Here is a 22789-nt window from a genome sequence, read left to right as displayed (position 1 = left end):
ACGCCTGGGTGGCGCAGTCAGTTAAGCGTCCGACTTCAGCCAGGTCACGATCTCGCGGTCCGTGAGTCCGAGCCCCGCGTCGGGCTCTGGGCTGATGGCTCAGAGCCTGGAGCCTGTTTCCGATTCTGTGTCTCCCTCTCTCTCTGCCCCTCCCCTGTTCATGCTCTGCCTCTCTCTGTCCCAAAAATAAATAAACGTTGAAAAAAAAAATAAAAAAAAATAAATAAATAAAATGGGCAAAAACAGGCGGGGCGCCTGGGTGGCGCAGTCGGTTAAGCGTCCGACTTCAGCCAGGTCACGATCTCGCGGTCCGTGAGTTCGAGCCCCGCGTCGGGCTCTGGGCTGATGGCTCAGAGCCTGGAGCCTGTTTCCGATTCTGTGTCTCCCTCTCTCTCTGCCCCTCCCCCGTTCATGCTCTGTCTCTCTCTGTCCCAAAAATAAATAAACGTTGAAAAAAAATTAAAAAAAAAAATGGGCAAAAGACCTGAAGAGACATTTTTCAGAAGACATACAGGGGCACCTGGGTGGCTCAGTCGTTTGAGCCTCTGACTCTTGATTTTGGGCTCAGATCACTATCCTGGGGTCGTGGGATCAAGCCCTACATTGGGCTCTGCACTGAGCGTGTAGAGCCTGCTTCAGATTCTCTCTCTCTCCCTCTCTCTCTCTCTCTCTCTCTCTGCCCCTCTCTCTCACTCTCACTCTCTAAAATAAATTTTTTAATTTAAAAATAACTAAAAATAAAACTTACAAAAAAAAAAGAAGACATACAAATGGCCAACAGGTACGCGAAAAAGTGCTCGATGTCACTCATCGTCAGGGAAGTGCAAATCACGCATATAGTGAGCTACCCCTGTGAGAGGAACCAGTCCCAAAAAGACAGGAGAGAGCAAGTGTGGACAAAGATCTAGAGAAAAAGGAACCCTCGTGCACCACTGGTGAGGATGTAAATTGGTGCAGTCACTGAGGAAGACAGTGTGGAGGATCCTGAGGAAATAAAAATAGAACCACCATAGGATCCAGCAGCGCCACTGGGTGTATATCCCAAGGCAATAAAACCATTATCTCGAAGAGCTTTCTGTGCTCCCACATTTGTTACAGCCTCGTTCACAATAGCCAAGGTATGGAAATTTCCTGTGCACGTGACTGTTGCAGTGGCTATTATGTATTATTCTGCCTTTAAAAAGAAGGGAAGCCTATCATTTGCAACAACACGGATGAACTGTGAGGGCATGATGCTAAGTGCGTGGTATCACTCACGCGTGGAATCTTTTTTTAAGAATTGAATTCGTAGAAGCAGAGGCTTGAAAAGGGAGTGGTGTGAAGGGCTTGGGAGCGGAGGAAACAGGGAGAGGTTGGTAAATGGGTACAAACGTTGAGTTATAAGGTGAATTTAAAAGATGAACCGGGTAAAGATCCCTCTTGACTGTTCAGAGGGTCCCACGTTAACAAGATTCGATGTGATGTACACATCTTCCCGCTCGGTATCCTCTCTGTTTCACAGAGTTATAATCCGTAACTTTAAACGTGCGTTGGTTTTTTTTTGGAATGAATAATACGTTCACAGGACTTAAAAAGCAAAATGGAACAAGGTATGGAGTGGGACGTCTCACTCCCACTGCTGTCTCGGCCCACTTCCCCCCACCTCCCCACTGCCGTGAGTAGCATTAGTTTCCTCTGCATCCTTGCGTGGTTCTTTTCCAATTTTGTTATTCTCCTCTTTTCTTGCGTAACAGTCAGTGAACTACATGCATTGGTCCATATCACTTAATGTATTCTGGAGATCAGAGAGTGACCTCATTCTCTTTTCACAGGTGCTAAGTATTCCACTTTCGGTATATATTATAGTTTATTTGATTATTCTTTGTTGACAGACACTTGCTTTGTTCCTAGTCTTTTGCTTTTACAACTCATGCTGTAGTCAGGGCTGCCGTGGATAGTTGTGCGAGTTGTACACTGTACAGAGGTACAGTTTATAGCCCAGATATTGTAAATTTGTACTGCAGATAACCAGCAGATGGGAGTAAGTGCGCCAAGGAAGGCTCCATTTGGACCACTAGCAATGCTGGCTGCAATTGCCCTTGTACATACATCATTTTTTATGTCCAGTTGTATCTAAGAATATTCCAAAGATTTCTGGGTTAAAGAGTAAATGCATTTGTCATTTGGAGAACTTTTGCCCTCCATTTTTCCCTCTCAATAGCAGCATGTGAGCGTGCCTGTTGCCCCACAGGCTCGCCACCAGACCGCATCGTCAAATATCTGGATTTTTGCCAATCTGATAGGTGAAAAACAATATTGCTGTGCAGTCTTAATTCACATTCCTCCAGTTATGGGTGCAATTGAGCACCTTTTTATGTTATTTCTTTTGTGTCGCTTGTTCGGCGAACGGACCATGTCCTTGGCTTATTTTTCTATCGGGAGGTTGGTGTTTTTCTTCTTGATTTCTAAGAACTCTTATCAGGCTGATTATAACTTTGTGAGCGGCCGGAGTTGCACCTGTTTCTCCCAGCTCGTCATTTGTCTTTGGCCTTTGCTCGTGGTGTTATTATTATTGTTTTGGCCGTGCAGAACGCTTTTGCTTTGCGTGTAGAAAATCATCTGAAATGTTTTATTAATTGTTCATGAAATACATAATACAAGCACATACCACTGTGGTTGAGGTCACCTTTGGCCCCCCACCCCCAATCCTGTTCTCATCCCACCTTTCCAAAGCCTGCCACCGTCGTCTAAAATATAGCATCGTTTTCTGGTTTCCCAAGTTCTTTGTGGTTGATGGAGCGCGGTTGGCAAAGCATGTCTTCGTTGAGAAGTACTTTGCAGATTCCAAAGCATCTCCTAGTTTAGGAAGCCCCCTCTGGTGACTGAAGACACATTTCAGGCTATTCATTTATTCATGGTCAGGACTGTTTTCAGGTTTTCCTTTCCTTCTTTTTTTTTTTTTTTTTTTTTAGTCTGAAAATATTTTTGTATGTGTCTCCTAAGTTCATCCATTGAAAATGTACAATTCAATGGGCTTTTTCTTTCTTTTTTTTTTTTTTAGCATACTCACAGAATTGTGCAAACCATAGCTATGATCTAAGTTTAGAACATTTTAATCACCCCGAACAAGAAACCCTGTACCCTTTAGGTCACTTCCCATTTCCCCCACCCAGGGGCCTGGCCACTGCTAATCTACTTCCTGTCTCTATGGATTTGCCTCTTCAGGACACTTCATATAAATGTAATTGTACAATATGTGGGCTTAAAACGCTTTTCTCTCATAAGGAAAATTCCTTTTCCTTTTACAATAACAAACCACAATGTCATTATAACTCCGAACCAAAAAGGAAACAATGAAAACAGAAAGAAAAAATATCCACAACTCTTTTTTAAATGATCAAATATCTAGTCCACGTTCACATTTCCCAATCTCATAAATATCACATACAATTTAAAAAATTTTCTGAACCAAGATCCAAACGAGGCCCGCCCATTGCTCCTGGCTGATCTTTCTTTTTTTCTTTTTTTTTTTTTTCAACGTTTTTTTTTTTTTTTTTAATTTATTTTTGGGACAGAGAGAGACAGAGCATGAACGGGGGAGGGGCAGAGAGAGAGGGAGACACAGAATCGGAAACAGGCTCCAGGCTCTGAGCCATCAGCCCAGAGCCCGATGCCGGGCTCGAACCCACGGACCGTGAGATCGTGACCTGGCTGAAGTTGGACGCTTAACCGACTGCACCACCCAGGCACCCCAGTGGCTGATCTTTCTTTAAACTCCCTTTTATCTACTGCTCTCCAGCACTTTTCCTTTGCCTTGTAGTTGATCTGCTGGAGACCCAGGTTCTTGGTCCTTTAGAGGAGCACCTACAATAGAAACGCAATGTGAGCAACATGCATATTTTAAATTTTTCGAGTACCCATGCTTTAAAAAAGTAAAAAGACACTCATAAGGTCATTTTCAACAATATATATATTTTTTAATTTTAATGTTTATTATTTTTGAGAGAGAGAGAGAGAGAGACAGAGTGTGAGTGGGGGAGGAGCAGAGAGAGAGGAAGGGGGACACAGAATCCGAAGCAGGCGCCAGGCTCTGAGCCGTCAGCACAGAACCTGACACGGGGCTCGAACCCACAAACCGTGAGACCATGACCTGAGCTAAAGCCACCCAGACGCCCCCACAATATATTTTATTTAACCTAGTATATCCAAAACATTATTTCAACATGTAGTCAATAGAAAAAGTTATCCAGTATTTTATACTCTTTTCTCATGCTGAGTCTTTGAGGTCTAGTATGTATTTTATGCTTTCGGCACATCTCAGTTTGCACCGGCCGTGATCCAAGGGCTCAGCAGATGCACGCGGCCCTTGGCTATCATTACAAAGTGCCTGTCCCATTTGTAGAGTTTCCCACAGTTTTGATCTGGCTGAAGCAACCTTGTAGTGTCATGTAACATGTTCCTCCTTCCCCTGTGTTTCCTGTAAACTGAGACTTGGGTCAAGAAGCCCATCACACTCACGTTTGGGTGTATTTGTTTGCTTTGCCAGCGCATCCTCTGCGGGGCACCATACGCTTCTCAGGAGGCACGTCCTCTCCTGGTATCTCTCCTTCGGTGAGGTCAGCAGCTCCTGATGTTCGACACGCAGACACATTAGTGCTTGCGAGATTGCAAAATGACAATATTCTCATCTCTAAGAGTTTGACCATTTAGATTTTAGGAAATATGTTTCCTACACACAAAGCATCATGTGATTCCCAAGCACTTTACAAACCTCTGTATTTCACATGTTTTTCAGTTTCTTTGTGGTTTAGGGGCACCTGGGTGGCTCAGTCGGTTGAGTGTCCAGCCCTTGACTTTTCAAGTCGTGATCTCACAGTTTCATGAGTTCGAGCCCCACATGGGGCTCTGTCCTGACCTCGCACAGAACCTGCTTGGAATTTCCTGCCCCTCCCCTTCCTGGTTGAGCTCTCTCAGTCTCTCTCATGATAAATAAATTAACATTTAAAAAATAATAGGGGTGGAGCGCCTGGGTGGTTCAGTTGGTTAAGCGTCTGACTTCAGCTCGGGTCATGATCTCACGATCTATGAGTTCAAGCCCCGCATCGGGCTCTGTGCTGACAGCTCAGAGCCTGGAGCCTGTTTCCGATTCTGTGTCTTTCTCCCTCTCTGCCCCTTCCCTGCTCATGCTCCATATATATAAATAAAATAAATAAATATTTTAAAAATTAAAGAAAATAATAATAATAGGGGCGCCCAGGTGGCTCAGTCAGTTAAGTGTCCGACTCCAGCTCAGGTCATGATCTCGCTGTTCATGAGTTCAAGCCCCACGTCAGGTTCTGTGCTGACAGCTCAGAGCCTGGAGCCTGCTTTGGATTCTGTGTCTCCCTCTCTCTCTGCCCCTCCCCTGCTCACGCTCTCTCTCTCTCTCTCTCTCTCTCTCTCAAAAGTGAATAAACATTAAAAATAATAATAAGCAAGTTCAGGATTTTTAAAAGGACTTTGGAATTTTCAAAAATTATAAAAGGTAAAAACTCTTCTCTGTTTCCAGGATGCTAAGGTCACTTGACAAATATGTACTGAGCATCTACTCTGTGTAACAACAAGCAAAACAGACAGAGATCCCACCCTCAGAGCAGATGGCCCAGTGGGAAGGGGCAGATGAAAATAACTAAATAAACAAAATAATTCCGGGTTATAATCTGAAGCCTGAAGGAAATGAGCGGGGTGGCATGTGGGAGAGCATGGGTGGAGTAAACCCTGTAAACGGGGTGATCAGGGGGAGGCCTTTCCAGAAAAAAAGCATTGAAGCTGAGAGCTGAAATGTACCATGTGGAGGTGGGGGAGGTTGTGACATCTAGATAAAGGGACAGGGAGTGTAAATGCTGTATGGTGGGAACCAGAGGGGTGGCGAGGAGGCCAGCGTGACCGGAGAGGGCTGTTGCTGGGGAACAGGGAAGGGGTGGGAGGCAGCAAGCCACGCAAGGCCTGGTTGGCTGCAGGGGAGACTCAGACTTTTAACGTGAATGAGATGGAGTCAAGGGACAGCTTTGAGCGGGGAGGAGCGTGTCCTTAGATGTTTATCCGCTTCCCCTGGCTGTGTGTGGGGACAGACAGTGGCTTGACGGGGAACGGGGAGGTCAGGGAAGAGGTTGCTGTGAGAGGCCAGTGGGAGACAATGGGGGACAGAACCAGTGCGGGGACAGGGAGGGGGCAAGTGTGTGTGGGCTCTAGATCTGTGAAAGCAGAGCTGACAGATTTGCTGATGCATCGGGTGTGGGTGGTGAGATAAAAAGGAGGAATGAAGGGTGACTCAAAGATTTTTAGCTTAAGCAGCTGGGTGGGTAGCGATGCTATTCCTGAAATGGCTAAGACAGTGGGGGAGAGGTCTTGAAATCAAGAGTTCAGTTTGGGCCATTTCCAGGTTAGGGTAGAGATCCACAAAAAGATGTCAGGTAGGGCTTCAGCTGTTAGCGTCTGGATTCTGGGGAGAAGTTAGGGCTGAGACGGAAACTGGGCAGTTATTGGTGCGGGATAGTGTTTAGAGCCCTGGGCCTCAATAATATCTCCGTGGGGAGTGTACATCTCACGAAAGGGGTGCAGATTCCAGGCCTGGTGCCCCCCAACCTTTAGAAGTCTGGAAGAAAGGGGGACTCCGGCATAGGAAACTGATAACAATCAGAGAAAAGAGGTATTTTGAAAGAAGGGGAGCGTTCAAATGGATGAGGACAAAGAGAGCCACAGATCACAGGAGCAGAGTCCAAGACCGAATGGAGGGGATGAAATTCCAGACCCCCCCCCCAGGGAGGGGGCGTTTTAAGAGGGACAGTGTCACTCCGCATCATAAGGGGAGGAGGCAGGTGGAGGGGGGGGGCGAAGGTACGTGGTGAGGAGTTCCTGTGTGATTATGTCTCCAGGCTCTGTGGTTTCTAGAACCCTTCATCATTTGCAAAGCGTGTTACTCATTTAGAAAGCATTTTGCAAAAGTTCTTGGCTACAAAGCACTTTTTAGAGCCAGAAAATTTCGCTTCTGTTCATACCCCAGAGCAGAATTTCTCAAACTGCATGCTGCAATTCATCTGTGGGGCATGAAATTCATTTAGTTAAGTCGTGACCAGCATCTTTAAAAATAAAACAGAACACTGCAGTGTTGCATAGCGAAAGTCAGAATTGTGCCATGAACCCCCTTTTTTTTGAGCCACACTGCAAAATGCATCCTTACTGTGGGTGCAGTCAAAACATTTGAAAAAGTGCCCCAGAGAACCTCTTGTAAAAAGGACATAAGAGATCAAAGCACAAGAATGTTCAATGAAAGTGGGGTCTGTAAAGTAAAAATCTGGAAACAGCCTAAATGTCCACCATCAGGAGAATATATAGTGTTACATTTATTTAAAAAAAATACCACACAGCAGTAAAAATGTATTTGTTTGATCCATGTATCAACATGCATAGATCCTGAAAATATACAGTTGAGTGAAAAAAGCAAGTTTCAAATTACAGGATTATAATAGCAATTTTTTAAATTAAAAAAGTGCACAGGATACTATGTATTTTTTTATTTTTTTATTTTTGGTAACATTTTATTTATTTTTGAGAGACAGACAGAAACAGAACACAAGTGGTTGGGCAGAGAGAGAGGGAGACAGAATCTGAAGCAGGCTCCAGGCTCTGAGCTGTCCGCACAGAGCATGATGCGGGGCTCCAACCCGCTAACCGTGAGATCGTGACCTGAGCGGAAGTTGGCGCTTAATCCACTGAGCCACCCAGACGCCCCTTGGATACTATGTATTTTTGTGACAGAATGCCAGGATATAGATAGTAGAAGTATTGACACATGTTTGCAAGGATCCATCAACTCCAGGATAGGGGTTACTTTGGGAGAAGGCGGGGCTGGGGTGGGGGGAGGGGAATGGAACAAAATTGCACGGAAGGCTCCAATCATACCTGCAATGTTTTAGCTCTTAAGTATGTAGAATTTGAAGAACGTGTCAGCCTGACCAATTGTTACTTCTGGGGTGACGGGCACATGACTGTTCCCATTTGAAATTCAGGGCCCTCCACGGTGTCATCCGTCCATCCTGTAGTTGCTGGAAAGGGGTGGGGACAGCACAAAAGGGCCTTGGGGAAGGTGTGGGGTGGGGGTGGCATGTATTAGCCGGGCCCTAGCCTCAAGGGGCTGGCCTGGAGGAGAGAGTAGTTACCTACAAGGGCTGCTCACTTTTGAAGGAGGCACACGGCCAGCACAGGGAGGAAACCAGGGAGGGAAATGCTGCAGCTCCATTCTTTTCCTGCTCCCTGACCCCAAGTGGACAGACCTAGCTGCAGCCACAGTGTCCCAGAGAGCCTCCGGTGTAGCCCACAGGTGCCATCAAGTGGGGAGGGTAGACAGCAGGCCAAACCAGGATGCCACATGGAGAGCCTGGGGCACCGTTTCTTTACCAATTACTACACAAGAGCTGAGTTTCGCCAATTCACACCTTACCATCTCCGAAAAAGGAGTGGATGGGGGCTCAGCTTTGCGGAAATGCAGGATTTCGGTATTTGAATGGCTGGTTCCGCCCGGTCTGTACCAAACTGCCGGGTTTCAGCCTTGGGTGCTGGTTGTGATTCTGGAATCTTCTGTCTTTACGAAAAGTCCACATTGTGGCTCCCCAGGCCACCCCTCTGACCTACCCCCCGGCTCACCCCTGCCCACTCCCAGGCTATGGACAGCCAGAAGCAGTTCACGGGCCCCGAAATCCAGTTCCTGCTTTCCTGCTCCGAAGCGGATGAGAACGAGATGATCAACTGTGAGGAGTTCGCCAACCGCTTCCAGGAGCCAGCCCGAGACATCGGCTTCAACGTGGCGGTGCTGCTGACCAACCTGTCCGAGCACGTGCCCCACGACCCGCGCCTGCGCAACTTCCTGGAGCTGGCGGAGAGCATCTTGGAGTACTTCCGGCCCTACCTGGGCCGCATCGAGATCATGGGCGCCTCGCGCCGCATCGAGCGTATCTACTTCGAGATCTCGGAAACCAACCGCACCCAGTGGGAGATGCCTCAGGTGGGCAGGCCCGCGCACGTGCATGCTTGCCTCCTCCGGCTTCGGCGCATGCTCCTCGCACGCCGGGACCCCACAAGGGTGTACCCGCTTTGTACATCCGCTGTGCAGGTCCTGAGGGCCCTTGCTCTGCTCACGCAAGCCCATGCCCACCCTTTTGTACACACTTCACGGGCCCTGCTGTGCCCTTGCACATCCCCGGGTCTCCCCTGCCCACCTCTTGTAGATTTAGCCCACACACGGATGTACACCCCTCCTACATGCAGCAGCGTCGCTGTGCCCTCGCAGGCTTGAACGCCGTGCCTGCCACCTGCACGCTCACCCCAGGAGTTCTAGCTTGTCCTTACAGTTCTGTTGCAACCACACCCACACTGTGGCATACTGGAACACTATGGTTATCCGTGGTTATACACCCTTTGCTCACCTTGCCACCAGCCCCCGGTGTGCCTTCTCTCGGCCCTGGCCTACCCGGGCCCACTCTTTTGCACACTCACCCTGGGGGCTCTGGGATGCCCTGTCATGCTGGTCTGCCCCTCACCAGTCACCCCATGTGCTCTCTGAGGTCCTGTCACACGATGTCCATTTATTTGGAGTCCACATGTGGGTGCACATCTCTTGTACGCTCGCCCCCAGGATAAGTCCTGGCACACCATATGCTTGCCCACCCCTCACATATTCACCCCCGCCTGCCCTCTCTGTGGCCCTGGCGTGCCCACGATCACACATGCACACGCCGACCACCCTCCGGCTCACCCACAAGAGCCCCTGAGTGTCCCTGATGGCAGGCTTACTCCTTGGCCTGATGTGCCCCATCTCAGCCTCTCATGTGCCCACCTACAACTGTCTGAATGTGGCTTACACACTCACTTGCCCCAAGAGTACACTCGTGTGGCCCTGGCAGGCCTCCAGCCCACCTCCCACTTAGCTTGCATGTAGCTCCCATTCCCTTTCTCTCTCTCTCTCTCTCTCTCTCTCTCTCTCTCCCCCATTCCCACGTGTCCTCACACACCCTCAGCCTCCAGCCCTGCCTCTGTTGCCCTGGTGGCCCTCCTGCTCACACACACTGCACTTCCCTTACACTCACACTTCCCGTTTGCTCCTCACCTGCATGTTCCTCCCACATGCTCTTGCACACCCCTTCCCATCTCCTCCTTGTAGCCCATGAGGCTTGCACGCCCATCACCTCCTCATAAACTGGGCCCCTCCTGTCTGACACCCGGCTGGAGCCCACTTGGGCTCATGTTCCACACTGAACCCCGTCCTCATATTCCAGGCCTTACTGCACTGACTCTCCGGTCCCCCCTGCACACTCATGCCTGCCTCACGTGCACTGATACTTCCCACAATGGCACTACCCTCCGGTTTGGGCCCCGGGCCCTTGCGTGGCTGACCTGTGTGCCCACGTCCACGTGCACACTGGAGCCCCAGGTGGTCGCATGCTTCCCCACAGCCTCCCGTACTGCCACGCGATTCCTCCCTTAACCCCTGGTGCCCCCTCGCGTACTCCACAGGACGCTTGGACATTTTGCACAGTCGCCTGTGTCCCTTGGGACACGACTGTATACTCCCCACCACCTCCGATCTGGCACGAAGGTGGTTGCACCATCCTTGCCCCAGGATGTCTGCCGCATCCCTGCGTCCGCAGGAAGCGCCGGCTCACCGCGGGCCCTTCGCACTCCTGTACACGCTGTGGGGAGCTCCTCCCACCTCCCCCCCCCGCCCCCACCTCCTGCCTCTCACGTGCTGCCCACGTGCACACTCTTTCTCTTAGCGTTACTCCTCCAAACACCCACTTCTGCCTGCTCACCCCCTCCCATTCCCACTTTCTCCTTCCGGTCAAGAGTCCATGCCCGCGGCCGCGGACCTCCAGTGCTCTGCAGCCATATAATAACACGAAGCACTATGTGACATTTATTAGGCACCGGGCGCTGTTCTAATCCTTCCGCATCTATGAACTCATTGAATCCTCACCCCAACCCTGTACCTGAGGTCCTACGATGATCCCCACCCCCCCCCCATTACAGAGAGGGAAACTGAGGCCCAGAGAGTTCCGTCCAAATTGCCCAGCTACTCGGTGGCAGAATCAGGATTGGAACCCAGACAGGCTGGCGGGCTGCGGAACTCTGGCCCTCAACCACTACGCTCCGTCCCTCGAAGGGGCGGGTAACACTGATTCTGGAGCCAGCCTGTGGGGGAATTCGAGTCGCCTGCCACCTCTCGGCTGCGGCACCCCCAGGACGCGGCTCGCTAGGCCCCCGTCTCCTCATCTGCGAAATGCGGATAAGAGCCCCTCTGTCCGGGAGTGTGTGCGAGGATGCAACGAGTTCACCTGCGGGGAATGCTCGCTGCGCCCCCCCTCCCCCACCGCGCTCACCCCGCGGCGCCCCGTCCCGCGCGCAGGTGAAGGAGTCCAAGCGCCAGTTCATCTTCGACGTGGTCAACGAGGGCGGCGAGTCCGAGAAGATGGAGCTCTTCGTGAGCTTCTGCGAGGACACCATCTTCGAGATGCAGATCGCCGCGCAGATCTCCGAGCCCGAGGGCGAGCCCGAGGAGGACGAGGACGACGGCGCGGCCGAGGCGGCGGCGGCGGCGGACGGCGCGGAGGAGGGCGCGGCGGGGCCCGAGGGCGCGGCGGGGCCGGCGGCGGCGGGCGTGACGGCGCGCGCGGCGGCGGCGGCTGCGCGTGCGCTGCGCGGCCTCAGCTACCGCAGCCTGCGGCGGCGCGTGCGGCGGCTGCGGCGGCTCACGGCGCGCGAGGCGGCGGCGGCGGTGGGCGCGCTGCTCTGGGCGGCGGTGGCGCGCGCGGCGGGCGCGGGCGCGGGGGCGGCGGCGGGCGCGCTGCGCCTGCTCTGGGGCTCGCTCTTCGGCGGCGGCCTCGTGGAGGGCGCCAAGAAGGTGACGGTGACCGAGCTCCTGGCGGGCATGCCCGACCCCACGGGCGACGAGGTGCACGGCGAGCAGCCAGCCGGGCCCGGTGGCGAGGCGGACGGCGAGGGCGCGGGCGAGGGCGCGGGCGACGAGGCGGAGGGCGCGGGCGACGAGGAGGCGGCGGCGCACGAGGCGGTCCCGGGAGGCGCCGACGGGGCCGTGGCCGTGGCCGAGGGGGGCCCCTTCCGGCCCGAAGGGGCGGGCGGCCTCGGGGACATGGGCGACACGACGCCGGCGGAGCCTCCCACGCCCGAGGGCTCCCCCATCATCAAGAGGAAGCTGGGGGTGAGAAGGCCGGCGGGGTCCCGGGGGGGGGGGGGCCGGGGGTGGTTTGGAGACATCGGGGCTGAGAGGGAGGACGAGCCCGGGAGGGAGACTCAGAGACAGAGGGAGGAGAGAGAACCTGAGAGACAGGCACGCAGAGACAAGGGATAGAGAGACACACGGAGACGTGGACTCAGATGGAGACTTGGAGAAAGGCTCGCAGGGAAACAGGTAGTATTTCTGGGAGAGAGAAAGATATCCGGAGTTAGAGAGAGCAGAGACCCAGAAGCCAAATTAGAGGGGAACGGGGACCAGGAACTAGAACAACCCGGCACAGGGTCAGGGACACTGGGAAAGCCCCTCAGACAGAGAGAGACAGACGGTTGTGAGGGCTTACGTAGCCCACATCCTCAGGCCCTCCCGCCAGGAGCGCCATGGGGGTGCAGTGTCAGGGGGATGGGAAGCCCTGGGGAACCAGAGCTCCACTCGGAGTCAGGCCGACTCTGCACAGTGCTTTGACAAAGCGGTCCACTTCTCTAAGCCTCAGTTTCCCCTCTGGAAAATGAGACTCAATCCCTCTTCTGATGGGAGGAGAGTAAAACGTAGATTGTCTAGGGGACATGACCGGGAAGGGACACAGGCAGGAACAGGCAGATCAGCTCTGAGAGGCACTTGGGGTGGGGGCTCCACCCTGATGCTTGCCCCGCCGCCAGGTGGATGGAGAGGAAGAGGAGCTGCCTCCAGAACCAGAGCCCGAGCCGGAGCCGGAGCCGGAGCCTGAGAAAGCCGAGTGAGTGGCCTTGGAGTCCAAGGGGCCCACCCTCTAGCACCGCTTCCCTCCTGGATCAGGAGTCTCCTGAGGTCGCACCGTGTCCTCAGCATCACCCAGCCCAGGCCAGGGCCAGAGGAGCGCCTCTGAAAGGGAGCAGGGAAACAAGCGTTCCTGTCTTGCCCCCAAGTCTTCATGTGGGCTGTTCCCTCCGCCTGGAACACTTTCTCCCATGTTCAGCTGCTTTCCTCCTCTTTTCCATTTTGGCTCGCGTGTCTCCTCCAGGAAGCTTGCCTTGACACACATCCCCCACCATCAAGTCAAAGAGGTGTTTCTGGGCCCCCACAAAACCCTGAGCCTCCCCCATCCTGGCCCTGACCATTCTGGGCCACCGCTGCCTGGTGACCAGTCTGTACCCCCATTGGACTGAGCCCCATGGAAGGGCAGTGACCCATCACTGTGTCCCCAGTGCATGGCTTTGAACGAATGGATGAATTTCCCAGGCACCTCCTCACTCTCTCTGTGTCCTGCCCTGCAGTGCTGAGAATGGGGAGAAGGAAGAAGTCCCCGAACCCCCACCAGAGCCCCCCAAGAAGACAGCACCTTCTCCGCCCCCTCCAAAGAAGGAGGAGGCTGGAGGCGGGGGTTTGGAATTCTGGGGAGAACTGGAAGTGCAGAGGGTGAAGTTCTTGGTGAGGACCCGGCAGGGGTTTGCTGACACTCCCCCCCCCCCTCACCTCCCGTCCCCACCCTCACCCGTGCCAGGCTCATCTCTCAGAAGCAGCCAGGCTGGCTTGAGGGCAGAGATGTCCCCAGACAGAGTCAGGACCTGGTGACGGGACAGCATTTCAGGCGGCCTCTCCCTGTTCAAGATCTTTATTCCAACCTCCACACTTTGCTCATCTGGGGCCCCCTGCCTAGGCTTCCCATCTGCCATCCAGAGCTAAATCCAGCCAAGGCCATGGTTCCGTTCCTCCCACCATGACCTGTTTCTTGGCCCTTGGCCTTCGGGTCAGAGCCACCACACCAGTCCCAGCCACTCCTGTTCGGGGTGGGGGGGGGGGCAGAACTCATCTCCTCATCCAGGCCAGGAAGAAGAGAGGGAGTTTGGGAGGACAGGGCTCAGGGCTCTGCCTGTCCCGCCTCCTCTCCAGGCCCAACCTGACCTGAGGGGCTGAAGGAAACATGTTGGAAGGAAAGTGGTCCAGTGAGGATGCATGGGAAGAACGAGGAACAGGAAGAACGATGGAGAGAAAAAGAGGGAGGGAGAGAGAGAAGTAGCTGCCCTCTGCCTGGGGTAAAGACAGGGCGGCCTCACACAGGAAGCGGCATAGCAGAGAAGTTGGGAGTGTGGACTCTGGAGCTTGAGTGCCTGGCCTCAAACCCCAGGTCTGCTGCTTCTTGGCTGTGTGCTCTTGAGCAAGACATCTTGCCTCCCTGAGTCCCGGTGTTCTCATCTGTGAAATGGGTATATCTGCTGTGCTCACTCCGTTAGGGGTGTGGTAAGAGCTACACAAGTTTCATGCGTATAAAGCTCTTAGCACAGGTCTTGGTATACAATAAGCACTCAATGACTAGGAGGTTGTGAGAGCAGATTTCGGATTGTGGGTGGATGATGGGGTGAATTCTCCAGGGAATAAGGTGGAGCGTGAGCTCTTTCTCTTTCTCTCCTCATCTTAGAACTACCTCTCCCGGAACTTCTACACCCTGCGATTCCTTGCCCTCTTCTTGGCATTCGCCATCAACTTCATCTTGCTGTTTTATAAGGTGCTCGTCACGAGGGGTCGGGAGAATCAGACGCTTACCTGGGCTGGGGGAGGGGGGTGACTCTGCCCCTACCAGGTTCCCAGGGCCCCCGCAGTGAAGGGACAAGGTGTGGGATTGGGGGTTCCGAGGTGGGTTCTGCCTGGACATCTGGATCTTGGGACCCGCATGGGAGTGTGTGTGGGTATCTGGGCGCATCTGGGACAGACGCCTGACTGCGTATGGCAGTTAGAGCAGGGAACCGGTTTGGAGTTCCATGCTCCGTTCTGCCACTTGCCAGTCTTGTGCCCCTGGGCACACACCTTCGCCTCTCAGCAACATGCACTGATTCAGTTAAGCTTTTTTGCTTTCTCGTAAGTTAAAGGGAAATTTGCGGGAAGGAGGAAATGGGCAGCTCAGGGAATGGAAGGAAAGGGCTAAGAACCAGGCCTCCTAAAGGACAAAAGGACCCTTTGGGGTCTTGCCAGGGATCTAGATAACAGGACAGAGAAGCAGTCTTGTAGAGTGGCTTCTGTGGGATACAATCCTGGCTCTAGCACTCACTGGTGGCATCACGTGAGGCAAGGTGCTTAACCTCGCTGTGCTTCGATATCCTCCTCTGTAAAATGGGAGACGGACTCTGATTTACTAGCCAGGGTTCTGGACCCACCCTCCATCTTGATTGACAGCCCTAACGAGATTGTCTCCGACAGGGCCCTCCCACCCCCCCCACCCCCCCCAACGACTAACCTCAGCCATGGGGGCTGTTCGTCTGGTCAGTGGGTTCTGGGTGGGCCAGAGCAGGTGTCAGGACACCAGGGTCCCCGCCCTGACCGACCTCTCCCCCGCTTCAGGTCTCAGACTCTCCACCAGGGGAGGACGACATGGAGGGCTCAGCAGCTGGGGACCTGTCAGGTGCAGGGTCTGGCGGCGGCTCTGGCTGGGGCTCGGGGGCCGGCGAGGAGGCGGAGGGTGACGAGGACGAGAACATGGTGTACTACTTCCTGGAGGAGAGCACGGGCTACATGGAGCCTGCCTTGCGTTGCTTGAGCCTACTCCATACGTTGGTGGCCTTTCTCTGCATCATTGGGTACAACTGCCTTAAGGTGGGTCGTGGCCGTGGTTCTGGGGTTCATGGTCTTGTGAAGCAGGGAGAGGTGCTGGGCCACTAGCTGACAGGGTCTAGGGCAGGGGCTGGGGGGATCTCCTTCGGTGGTTGGGACAAGGGGGGCCTGGGTACAGGATTGGGGCGTCCGCAAGGACGATATTTAATATTCAGGGAACTAATGTGGGTCACAGCTGAGGAGCAGGTCCTGTGTCTGTGTTAATTTCTGGATCAAGAGGCAGAACTTCTCACTGGGAATATTACTTCCCGCATACTGGTCAGTTGGTGCATTTAGTGGGGCCCGGCGGGGTCTGTGGGGCCTCAGACATAACGTGGATGCTAACAGGGGCACGTGGATTCAGGCACCACTTCTGGGCTTTCCTGATTTTTTCCCACCACAGCCCTGACCCGTCTGCCCACCTTTCCCCAATTACTGCCCTGATTGCTCTGGAGAAGCTCCCCTGATGTGGGGTCTCACACCTGCTCCAGCAAGATCTCCTGGCTCCCGCTGAGGCTGTGGTCTCCTAGGGAGCCTGACGCCCACCCCTTTGCCTGCCTGCACAATGTAGGTGCCCCTGGTGATCTTTAAACGGGAGAAGGAGCTGGCCCGGAAGCTGGAGTTTGATGGCCTCTACATCACGGAACAGCCTGAGGACGATGACGTGAAGGGGCAGTGGGACCGACTGGTGCTCAACACGCCGTAAGCCCTGGTTCCCCTCTGGGGGTGGGGGGTGGGAACAGAGCTGGGTTTCCTCCCCAGGCCGGGCCTCGGTCTCAAAAGACCAGTCGCTGCCAGTCCTGACTCAGTCTCCCCGAGCCTTAGTCCTCCTGTCCATAATTTAGACAAATCTCCCGTGTGTTAAAGCACCTGTGGGGGCACTGGTAACACATGGGGATCCCTGGGGCCCAGACCCTGGAGATTCTGGTTCAGTGAGTCTGGGGTGGGGCCCAGGAACCTGCATTGAAACCCTGCCCCCACGTGTGATTCTTACCCTGCTGCCACAAGTGGGAAATAGGAAATCATTCTGCTTTTAAATTGACCCCAGAGAGGGAGCGAGGGTGTGTGAGAGCAGTGTGGTGGGACTCTGGACCCCCTCCGCGCCCTCCCAGCCCACTCCATTCCCCCTCTCTCCCACCCCCGATCAAGTCCAGTTTCGTGTGTTCATGCAGCAGGGGCTCATCATCTCCAGAATAAGAACGCAAGGTCAGGCAGCCTGGGTTGACCACATGCTAGCTAGGAATTCTTGGCCAAGTCATTTAGCCTCTCTGTGCCTCAGTTTCCTAATCTGTAAAAAGAGGACAAACAGTAGCACCGAGGGTCTCGTAACGATGAAACGAGACGAACTCATGTGGTTTCCGGGGCGCAGTGAGCCCTGGATAAGTGTTGGAAGTTCTTTTATTGTGGGGTCCTGCCCAGGAGAAGCGGTGAGAGGAGGGAGAGAAACCACACCAAGGACATCCTGTGCTCTCATCGTCACCATCGAAGGCACATTGAACTTCTACGCATTCAAGCACACGTGCTTAACGGAGAGAGAGAGGGAGAGACATCTGTTTAAAGCCGGGTCCGCCCAGGACCTCCACGTCTAAATACCGTTTCCCACAAAAAAGGAACCAGGCTCCTTGGAGAAGCGGCAGATTTCAGGCCTGGGGCGGGGAAGTGCAATCAGCCTGGATTACCTTGGGTCAGAAAGCAAAGATGTGCTCCGCAGAAAACGTGCTGCCAGGGGAAGGGGCTCCCGCTGGACGATTCAGGGACAATTTGAGCACCAGTAAGGACAGGAAGTGCCAAGAATCGAAGCACATCAAATAGGCGTGAACCCCTGGATTCATAAGTCTCCACTCCAGACCCAACAAAACTCCCAGCAAGCCCACCTCTGCAGGATTTTAGGGCATCAACTTGTCAATCAGAAAACCGGGAACGAGGGGCAGCTGGGCGGTTCAGTCGTTTGAGCGCCCAGCTTTGGCTCAGGTCACGATCTCACAGTTCGTGCGTTCGGGCCCCGCGTCGGGCTCTGTGCTGTCAGCACGGAGCCTGCTTGGGATCCTCTGTCCCCCTCTCTCTCTCTCTGCTTCTCCCCTGCTCACTCTCACTCGCTCTCTCTTTCTCTCTCTCAAAAATACGTAAAAATGTGAAAAATATATTTAAAAAAAAAGAAAAGTGGGAACAAAAGGGTCAGACTCATCCAATAAGCCTAAACAGGGTGAGAGAGCACATCACTCCCTTGGCCGCCGGAGCAGGGCCAGGCTGCTGGCTCGGACTCTGCCCTGCCCTTCACGCACCAGAGCTGCCTGGCCCCCGGTGCAAGCCCGCTGCCCCCCGTGGGCCCCACCAAGATGGCAGTGGGGGTAGTGGTTGACCCGGGGAAAAGCTTCGCCTGGCATGAGGTCTGCGGAGCCTGACTCCCAGTGAGACGCAACCCTACCGTGCGGGGTCCCCTGTGAGAAAAGCGTTGGAGCTTCCGACCACCCTGGCCCGGCTGGTGCCTCCGGGTCCTTCTGGCCCTCACACCTCGGGGTCTCTCTGTCTCTCTCGGCAGGTCTTTCCCCAGCAACTACTGGGACAAGTTCGTCAAGCGGAAGGTGAGGATGTGGATGGGGAGGTGGAAGGGTCTCCCAAGCTGGGTCTCTCTGGCTGCCACTTGGCCATCCCAGTCCTGTCAAGCACTTGCTTTGTGTGCGACCTTGGGCAAGGGGCTTTGGCTCCCTGAGGAGTACCTCAGTTTGCCCGTCTGGAAATGAGCATGACAATCCCCCCCCTCCCTCTGTAATGACATAATAGGTGTTATGAGCAGAGCACAGTATCTGGCTCAGGATGAGTACTCAGTTAAGTACTAGTTAAGAGAGAAGAGGTGAGGCATATTATTTGAAGCACACAGACTCTGGAGCTGGATTGCCTGCTTTTCTACTCCTGTGTCAGCCTTTCTGTGCCTCGGTTTCCCTAAGATTCAAAGTGAGGTAGTAACAGGACTGACCCCACAGGGTGGTTGTAAAGATTCTGCGACCTACGACACGAGCAGCATCTGGCACATAGGGAAAGTAGACGAACGTCGCCTGTTACCATCGTTCATTCACTCAACAGACATTTATCAAGCACCTGCCATGTGCCAGGAATCCAACAGTAAACACAACAGTGATTCTGACACTCGAGCTGGCAACACAGATGATGAGCACATATATAGGGTTTAGGTGGTGATAAGTGCTGTACAAGAAAAAAGCAGTGACGGGGGGTGGGGAGGGTGTGTGTGTGTGTGTGTGTGTGTGTGTGTCTGTGTGCGCGCGCGCTGGCCAGGAGAGGTTGCCCTCTCATGTCCGGTGGGCAGGAAAGGGCACACTAGTTAATGAGGTAAAGGAGTGAGTCAAGTAGAAATCTGGGGGAAGAGTGTCCTAGGCAAGAGGAATAGCCAGTGCAAAGGCCCTGAGGCAGGAATGTGTCTGGTATATTTGAGGAACTGCGAAGAGGTCTGTGTGGCTGAAGCAGAGTGAATGAGGGGGGTGAGTGGGAGAAGAATTCACTGATGGCAGAGACCCAATTATATAGGGTTCCTTCGCTACCACCTTAATAATAATAAATTATCCCTATTAATTTGGTTAATGAATCAGCTGAAACTTTACCACTTTTGGACCCTCCCCCTGAGGATCTGAAGAAAGCTCTGAACCTTGTCCCTAGAAAAATGCAAGCCCAATTTCTCACACAATGTTCAGAGTGTCCCCAGAATGCCCCATGCAGGCTATGCCCTCCCCCACCCCAGCCACGTCCACATGTCCCCACAATCCCTGGTACAGGTCCTGGACAAGCATGGGGACATCTATGGGCGGGAGCGGATCGCCGAGCTGCTGGGCATGGATCTGGCCACGCTGGAGATCACAGCCCACAACGAGCGTAAGCCTGAACCACCACCGGGGCTGCTCACCTGGTAAGCCAGGGGCCATCCTGTACAGGCCTGGGGCCATCAGGGAAGGTGGCCGGGGACTGAGCCTCTCAGGCATCCGCCCGTCCTTCTTCCTCCCACCCCACATAGGCTCATGTCCATTGACGTCAAGTACCAGATCTGGAAGTTTGGGGTCATCTTCACAGACAATGTGAGGAGGGGCTCATAGGTGGGGGGTGGGCTGCGGGAGGAGGGCCTTGGGAGGGCCGGGGGCTCCACCCCCAGGTATCCCTGACCAGGGACCGACTCCTGAGCCCCCATGCACCTCTGGTCCTATGATACCCCCTGGCCCCCCGAAGCCCCTTGTCCCTCAGGTGCTCTTGAATTCTCAGTCTGTGTCCTTCAGCAGAGGGCTCCCCAGGTACCCTTAGGATGGCTTCTCACCCAGAGTGCTCCATTACTGCAGAGTGCTCCCAATCCTCCAGACGCTCCCTAGGCAGAGATGGTATCGTGACTCCCAGAGCACTCCCATGCCACTCAAATGTTCCTGGACCCCCTGTTCCCGGAGTGCTCCCTACCCCTCCAAGTGCTCCTTGGCCCTCCTGAACACTCCCCTCAGGAGTGTTCCCCAGGAATCCCGCACGCTCCCTGACCCCTGACCCTGTGTGCCCACAGTCTTTCCTATACCTGGGCTGGTACATGGTGATGTCCCTCCTGGGACACTACAACAACTTCTTCTTTGCGGCCCACCTCCTGGACATTGCCATGGGGGTCAAGACGCTGCGCACCATCCTGTCCTCCGTCACCCATAATGGGAAGCAGGTGTGGCGGGGGGCCTGCCTGGGGGGTGTGAGCCAGGCAGGGATGAGCTGGCAGCCTGAGTAGGGGTGGAGGGGTGAGGGTCGGGCGGCTCCGGTGGGGAAGGGCAAGGCTGGGCGGGCTGAGCCAGGGTGGGTGTGGGTAGTGAGACCCCGGAGGGAGGACCACATTGACCGACTGGGGGTGAGGACGGGGGGGGGGCGGCCGAGCGTGGAGCTGACCAGCCCCCTGCGCACCCCCAGCTGGTGATGACCGTGGGCCTCCTGGCGGTGGTGGTCTACCTGTACACCGTGGTGGCCTTCAACTTCTTCCGCAAGTTCTACAACAAGAGTGAGGATGAGGACGAGCCCGACATGAAGTGCGACGACATGATGACGGTGAGCCCCTCCCCCGGCACTCTTGGCCTGGTCACTGACCATCTGACCCTTAGTGTTCCCGTCTGTAAGGGGGGCTGATGGTAGTTCCCACCTCGTAGACCTACTGTGAGGGTTCCGTGAGGTACTTTGAACAGTGCCGGGCACGTGATCGGTGCTCAGTGAGCGTCAGCCCCCGTCGGCATGTTATTTGAGCCTTTAAAGCTATTGTTTTCGGCAAGGTGCTCAGACACGGTGCCCCTGTCGCTTGCAAAGCATGTGATTTGGGGCAGGCTAGTCAACCTACTCACGCTCTGGTGTTCCTCCCCTGTAAAACGGGTGTGTGGCAACAGTGCCTACAGCCTAGGGCTGGTTTTAGGACCCAGGGCAGCTCCCTTAAAAGTCTTACAACGGTGCCTGGTGTGTATTAAGGATTTCATAGGTGTTAGCTACTCTCATCGTTGTCTATAAAAGTCTCACCCAAGTATGCGACTCTTAATCTCAGGGTTGTAAGTTCAAGCCCCACATTGGGCGTAGAGATTACTTAAAAAAAAAAAAAAAAAGAAAGAAACATGGGGGCGCCTGGGTGGCTCAGTAGGTTAAGCGTCGGTCTCGATCTCAGCTCAGGTCATGATCTCATAGTCTGCGAGTTCAAGCCCCACACTGGGCTCTGTGCTGCATCATGGAGCCTGCTTGGGATTTCTCTCTCTCTCTCTCTCTCTGCCCCCCTCCCCCCGCCTCTCTTTCAGTCTTTCTCTCTGAAAATAAATAAACTTTAAAAATTTTAAAAATACACACATATAAATTTCACCCCAAGTACCAGCATGCTATATGCTTGTTTATACTTTCTCTTCTATTCTGAGAACGGTGGTCATAACCCAGGTGGAGCTGACCTTACTAGAGGCACAGGCCACGGTTGGAAGAATTGTCCCAAGGCTTCATCTCACAAGATGTCCTGTAATCTTGCACCACGTTCTCAGGGCCTAGTCCGGCTCTTCAGCCTGACATTTGAGGCCCCACCAGACCTAGTCTTGACACCCATAGCCCTCTTCTCACCAGTCACTGGCCTCGGCTCTTAACCAAGACAGCTGGGAGCTCTCACTTCTTGGGGACACAGAACAGGCGTAAAGTCTTTCTTTCCCAAGTGCCACGCAGACCGAGCCCTCCTACCTGTTCAGAGCCTTCTCGTAGCTTCCCAATGCCATGGGATAAAATTGAATCCTTCACCATGGCGTCCGAAGCCAGGGAAGAGCTAGCTTTGCCCGAGTCTCACCACAGTCTTTCTTGCTTTTGGCTGCCTGGCCGCCTGTTTTCTTTCAGTTCCCCTAAGACCATGTGTTTCCTCCCACCCAAGCCCTTTGCATCTGACATGCTCTCCATCCTCCGCCACGGGCCCCACGGACACGCCCCTCTTTCGCTTGACACGTCACCTTTCAACTTAAGTGCTGCCTCCTACAGGAAGCCCTCCCTACCCATTGGCTGGGCCTCATTTGTCTCCCTGCTCTTTCTCACAGGAGCTCTCTATTTTCTAACCTCACCGAACCTCTTTCAGTTCCTCCCAGGGACAAAATGTATTCTTTGCTCCCCAGCGGTGTCAAAACACGTGTGGTTTTCTCTGCCTGGAACACTTTCTCCCACCTAACACCTCCTTCGAGTCCCAGCTCACACATGTCCCCTCTTCTAGGGAAGTCTCGCCTGATCACCCTGGCTGAGTCAGCCTTTCAAAACTTCAAAGCTTCCTGTGCTTCCCCCACCTGCCCCCTGATCACACTGTGCTTGCCCGCCCTGGCTCTGCCCTTTCTGCCTGTGCTGTCCCTATCGCAGCCATGATCACTTCTGGGCTGTCACTATCTGATGACATGTTTGTGAGCCCTGTGAGGCCAGGGCCCAGAACTGTCTCAGCCACTGCTACGTCTCCTGCCC

The 22789-nt window shown here is 54.0% G+C and overlaps 1 protein-coding gene and 1 long non-coding RNA gene across 3 annotated transcripts in view; one reads left to right on the top strand and one right to left on the bottom strand.

The window, feature by feature from the left end:
• RYR1 (ryanodine receptor 1) overlaps positions 1-22789 on the top strand; it is a 117881-nt gene that overhangs the window by 93577 nt on the left and 1515 nt on the right. For both annotated transcript variants that reach the window (XM_043599005.1, XM_043599004.1), the window contains 12 exons: positions 8678-9019; positions 11417-12229; positions 12922-12998; positions 13516-13669; positions 14658-14744; positions 15575-15826; positions 16395-16525; positions 18363-18405; positions 19609-19739; positions 19845-19905; positions 20370-20516; positions 20756-20890. In XM_043599005.1, the coding sequence (XP_043454940.1) occupies positions 8678-9019; positions 11417-12229; positions 12922-12998; positions 13516-13669; positions 14658-14744; positions 15575-15826; positions 16395-16525; positions 18363-18405; positions 19609-19739; positions 19845-19905; positions 20370-20516; positions 20756-20890 (2373 nt within the window). The remainder of the gene's footprint in view (positions 1-8677; positions 9020-11416; positions 12230-12921; positions 12999-13515; positions 13670-14657; positions 14745-15574; positions 15827-16394; positions 16526-18362; positions 18406-19608; positions 19740-19844; positions 19906-20369; positions 20517-20755; positions 20891-22789) is intronic.
• LOC122494099 lies at positions 17174-22150 on the bottom strand. The gene is made up of 2 exons (XR_006300102.1): positions 22037-22150; positions 17174-17345 (listed from the first exon to the last, which is right to left on the bottom strand). It is a non-coding gene; the product is annotated as an uncharacterized LOC122494099 (long non-coding RNA).

The sequence above is a fragment of the Prionailurus bengalensis genome, chromosome E2 (genome assembly GCF_016509475.1).
Source record: "Prionailurus bengalensis isolate Pbe53 chromosome E2, Fcat_Pben_1.1_paternal_pri, whole genome shotgun sequence".
Lineage (NCBI taxonomy): Eukaryota > Metazoa > Chordata > Mammalia > Carnivora > Felidae > Prionailurus > Prionailurus bengalensis.
The sequence above is the reverse complement of the archived record's forward strand: the minus strand, read 5'-3'. Positions and strand labels throughout refer to the sequence as shown.